Genomic DNA, 5,574 nt, shown 5'->3' on the forward strand with positions numbered 1-5,574 from the left:
TGAAAGGCAGGGCTTTAGCCAGGAAAAGCCAGGAAGTTGTGGTACCTGCAGGCAAAGGTTTGGTATTAGGTCAGTTTAATGACATACTTAACAAAATGCTATTTAATGCTTTCCTGAAAACTTTGTATTGATTTATAGCATCCTTTCTCTCTCTAAATAGATAAACTTCTGCACTTGATGGTTTGGCTGATGTAATCAGTCCTTACCTTCATTCCTATGTTCAACTCAGGTAAAATGATATGACTTTATCTGAGTTGAATGTTAATGGATGAAGTTTTTAACTCTTCTACATTTTCCAGTTTGAAGAGGAGGAGGACTAAAAAGCCTGATCCACAAGCAATAGGTAATTTGCATCAGTAAGGAGGAATGCTAAATAGATACCCAGATGTAGATCACTTAGTGCACTTAATGGTGATGCTCTGTAACTTACCCAGTACATTGTGCTTAGGTGGAAGAATGAAAATCAAGGCAGCTGTATCTCTTTAAGAGAACTAACAAAGTAATGCAAACTTACAAAAACCATATTAAAGATGGATAAATTCAGAGTGGGAAATTGAAAAAAAAAAACCTAAAAGAAGGGGGGAAAGCAGGGCAAGAAATTGGGCGTCCACAGTGGGCTACATCAATTCTGCATCAAAAGCCAGCATGAAGAGAGTAGGTCTAGGACAGCAACTGAAAGATTATGAGGTCTTTATTTTTCAGCTTTGGTAATTAAGTAGTCATGGAATGGAATTAAAAAACCAGTTTCAGTTAGTAACACTTACTAATTTTAGGAGTGATTTAGATTAACTCAAATTTCTCCTTCTCCCAGCTCTGAAAATGGCCACAGCCAACACAGTTGTCAATTAGCTAGAAGGTTTTGTTTCCCTCTTAGACTTCTCAATTACTAATTATTCTAATTGCAATATTGGATGTTTTTAAAGGCAAACACACTCATAGCTGTATTTAATTACATTGGATTAAATTAGCACAGATTATAAAAGGGATAAATGAATTGGAGACCACTAGGAAAAATAAATTCAGGTTTCAAAAATGAATTATGCAAAATTTATCATCACCACATTATAAACTGAGCACCGTAATGACATAATGGCATAACATTGTCAGATACTCTCTAGTATGAATGATGCAGTAGATTTAATACTGCAATTTCAATTATACCTATTTCTTTGTAAATAAATAAAATTGAATGTATTAACTGCCTTTGACAGGTTCTTTGCATTGTTCCCATGGGAAAGGAGTTGCTGATAGTAAAGCCAGAGGGGCAGACATTTTCATGGGAAGGTGTTAATAGCAATTTGTGAGTTTGGATGGTTCCAGGAGCCCTGAAGCAGTCAGGAAAGGAATATGATAATTTTTTTTGTCCCATAATCGACTCAGGTGCTGTATTGGATGAGAGTAAGAGGGTGAGTCATTTGCACTTCTGCAGACATAATGGTTTGCTGCAGAGAGTCAGAGACGTATTAGCCAGCCAAAGCATTGTCAAAGGCACATCCTGCTACTGCTAAACAGCTGTTCAAAAAGTCATACCTGTAGAAGCCTCGTGGTACCAGCAGGACTGGTGTTAGTTTTCCCCCCTCTAAACAGGAATACAATAGGGTAAGAAAGCCCCCTGAGTGAGTGCACACACCTGTTTGTGCACCTGCACAGCCAGGCCTTGTCTGAGCTGCTTCTGCAGAGGCATCCAGACTGCTGCAGTTGAGGTGGGCTTGTGACAAGGTCCCATAACCAGCACCATGCCTGAGTAGCTGCCACTAAGTATAGCCTAATCTTATTCTTTCTTCACTACTGCTGCTTGCAAGAAAGGCCTGCTCCCCCACTGACCCCAGAAAGCTTACAGGTATTTTTTTAGCATGTCAAAAAATCCCAATAATTGTAAAAAATTACTGCTTTTCTATGCTGCTCAAGAACTAGAACCCAGCAGACCAATATCTCCTCGTTCCTCAGCTATTACAAAACTTTAGTTTTGTTCTGTTTCCACCAACAGAACTGTTCGCCTTAAGTGAGCTCTAAAATTCACAAAGTTTTCTCTTTCTCTTATCTCCCTTGAGAAAGTGTGTATAGGTGCCAAAAAGGAAAAAGTATCACCCCCTCTAACTTATGGGCAAAAAAGTAGAAATACAGTAACTTTTTATATCAACCTTTTCATGTTCAGGAGGCGTTCCAAAAAGCCCCATTAGTTTTGCACTACTTTGGGAATTACAACACATTTGTAGAGACCACTTAAGAATGACTACAAAGAGTAAAGTATGTAAAAGCACTAGATGACTCTATTGGCTTGTGGATGGAAATAATTCAAAATAATTTGCAGGAGAAAAAGCAGAAGAACTTTATGGGATGACTGCAGTATTGCCATGCTGTACAGGAACTGATGCAGTGGTATCTTCAGTAGCCATACAGATTCAAACACGCTTGTTCTTGCTTGGAAAGGGTATACTTCCAGCAACACAGCACCCCAAATTGGTCACAGAAATGAGAAAATTAGGAGTAAATATTAGCAACGCAGAGTGCCAAAATAGTGCGGTCAGTTTTCTGCAGCTCCAGCATCCATTCTCAAGATGCAGTTGCTGATCCTGCTCTCACTCTCCAGCCTAAGCTGCAGCAGAAGATTGTATCAGAGTTCCACTGCACAGGTGCTGCAGGTCCCTGCCACAGCCCACAGCTAAGCCAGGCAGGGCACCTCAGCCTTAGGCCAACCTACTGTTCAGCATCTTGACAGCAGCAAAAACAAGCCATGCACATTCCATGTGCCCCAGGAAACAGCTCTTTTTGATAATTTGACGTCTTTCCAAGAAAAAGGCTCTCTTTAAAAGCTCACTGCAAGCAGTTCCAGCTGTTTTGATTTGTAATAATTACAGTGGAACCAACACCAGAGCAGCCAGTTATGAGAGATCATAGAGGAACAGCCCCTGTCAGCCCCCAAGGTTGTCAAAACATGGAAGAGCCAAACTAAGCAGAAGAGGTATGCAGGAACCAGCTGCTCCTGGAGCTGATCTCAGCTGGGCTCTCACAGGCTGGGCTCAGGGGAGGTTCCCGCTCAGCAGCAACGCCACTCAATGACTCAGGAGCAGCACCAGAGTCAGCAGCTGTGTGCAGCGCACTGTGCAGCCCACGAGGGTGCAAACAGAAAGAAAAGCTTTTTCTTGTTGGTGTCTCTAAGTGTGTCTGTATCTGGGTTTACATGTGTTTGTGGCACTTGTATTTAGGTGTGCATGTACATGCATGTGTATACACACAGTAAAACATATTTTTCCTTGTACTCTGATAGAAAAGATCTGCATTTGCAGCGGGTAAGAAAGAACCTCACATCAGCAATGGTCAATGCTCTGAGGTTGCCATGTAGGATAACTACAATCAGGATACTCACTTTATCTTGAAGCTCCCTTAGGAGAAATGAGAGAGGCTGTCCGTGGAGGCTCCCAGACTGAGTAGTGAGAGGTGTGTTGATATCAGCATGTGCATCCACCCAGATCACCCCGAGGTGTGGGCGCTGCCGTGCGTGGCCACTGACAGAACCAAGTGCCAGGCTGGAAGTACAGTAACAAAGTCTTTAGTCACCATTCTCCTTCAGAACAACTACAAGGACAAAGGGGAGTCTCTGAGCTTCAGTCAGCTTCAGTGTTGTTACATTTTCACACATCAGACATCTGTGACAATAAAGGGAGCATCCCATACAAACTGTATGCATGCCACTGCTGTGATTCCAGGAGGCCAAGTAACTACAGGGCTACAGTAACAGACGAGCCCGAGCTCTCTGCTGTCTCTGCTGTCACCCTTCCTACACACTTAATCTTCACCTGCTGTAGGTACAAATGCTCCAGAAAATCTAGCCTTTTTTTATTCTACTCATGACACCTTCCCCCACAATTCCTTCTTACATGCCCTACCATCTTCAACCAATTCTCAGACCAAAGGTTAGTGAAAAAGAGGAAAAAGATTCATGTTGTAAGATCTATTGCAAAATTGTCTGTGTGTAGTAGGCATTACAAACCTATCCTAAGACATGATGGGCAAAAGAGACATATCACTAAACATTGCGCAGTAAAGAAACTGAGCAGTTCCTCAGAAGGAAGCTGATGACACAAACTTTCCCAAAGAGGAAATCCTCAGTTGTGTGTCTACACAACTGATCACAGACCAGTCTGGAACTAAGCAGTACTGTCTGAGAAGGTCAGCTTCTTGTAGCTGTCTTCTATGTTCCACCCTAAAAACCCATCTCTAAGGTATTGCCAAGAAATGACCCCCGAGCTGTTCCGCAAGTCCTCTTGTTTTTTAAATTAAATTCTTGACCTGCAGCATGAACTACTAACTTTAGGTCAGCTCACCTGTGATCACCTCCCAAAGTCACACATCTGTGTCCAGCAGCTACTGCTCTGCTCACTGCATCAGCCAGCATCTGGGTGGCCAAGCCCACCGAGCGCGGGTACAAAACCAGATTGTTGTACAGCTCATCGTTGGGAACTTGAGTGAAATTCAAATCTCCAAAGTCGTGCACTTGGCATCCTGGGAACACAGCAACAAAAGGAGAGAGGGACTTATTTAAACGCCTTCCCAGGGAAATGCTCAAAATCAGCTGGGCTTGCATGAAAGGAACAGAGGAAAAGGAATGGATCCATTTGACTATTTGCATGGGATGCAACTGTCACAGCGGTACAAATTAGAAAGTTTAAGATAACATTGGCAGCTTAAGCTTTAATTTAGCAATGAGCTATGCCAATCATAAAAAGTCACTTCGAAAAAGTTCAGATTTTTAAAAAATAATTTTTCATGTCAGAATTTCTCATTAAATAATAGTCTGCATTACCATCTTCCTTCCCATTTAGACAGATTGTATACAGCCTCAAATAAGCTCAATTGCTTAAAGATTCCGAGGATTACACATTTCCCTAACTATAGCTACAATTATTTTACATTTTCAAGGTCCCCAAAAATCCTGGTACAAAACTGCCAAGTAACAAATAATACAATTTTCTTATAGTACTTCCAGGCAACTCCACTGGAGGATCCACTAGAACTTTACTAGGAGAACCTGTCCATTTTCTCATAAGATATTCTAGAAGGCATTTTAATTCTGGGACTTTGATCCCAAAACTCTGAGATCCTTTCATTGTCAGTTACAGCCTGATTGGCTGTTGAACCTGAGAATATTCTGGGTGTAAAACTCAGCCTTTCCTCTCAGAGACTCTCAGTTTGAGACAGGCCTCTTACTGCAAGCTCTGATGAGGGCAGTAAAGGCCCCAAGGTATTTACAGCTACACCGACAGTGGCTTAATAAGACCACCCTGAATACCAGTCATGCCTCTCCCCTTTATTCCTCAGAAACACTAGGCTGTTTGCAGTTCAAAGCATCCAGGCCAGAGGTGACACTTGGCCTTTAGCCATCCTGTGCTTAATGGGGCAATTTGAAAAATTTAAGGCAAGTCAACATGAAGAAACAGCCTTGGGGCTCTGGGTTGCTGCTTAATTTCCAGTAAGCCATTAGTCTAATGTCTAGGAAGCTGGCTCTGTGAATTTGCTTGGTGGATATTGCATAAAAGCTTACTTGAGAAATACATGACTTGTTTATATTTTAAA

At 41.9% G+C, this 5,574-nt stretch overlaps 1 protein-coding gene across 1 annotated transcript in view; it reads right to left on the reverse strand.

Moving 5' to 3' along the window:
- ARG2 (arginase 2) overlaps window positions 1-4,630 on the reverse strand; it is a 7,573-nt gene extending 2,943 nt beyond the window's left edge. Inside the window, exons 1-3 of the mRNA XM_031065928.1 lie at window positions 4,326-4,630; window positions 3,368-3,527; window positions 1-45 (exon numbers count right to left, since the gene is read on the reverse strand). The exon at window positions 1-45 is cut by the window's left edge and continues 20 nt beyond it. Of these exons, the coding sequence (XP_030921788.1) occupies window positions 1-45; window positions 3,368-3,527; window positions 4,326-4,630 (510 nt within the window). The remainder of the gene's footprint in view (window positions 46-3,367; window positions 3,528-4,325) is intronic.
- Between the last annotated feature and the right edge of the window lie 944 nt (window positions 4,631-5,574).

The sequence above is a fragment of the Geospiza fortis genome, unplaced genomic scaffold (assembly GCF_000277835.1).
Source record: "Geospiza fortis unplaced genomic scaffold, GeoFor_1.0 scaffold54, whole genome shotgun sequence".
NCBI lineage: Eukaryota > Metazoa > Chordata > Aves > Passeriformes > Thraupidae > Geospiza > Geospiza fortis.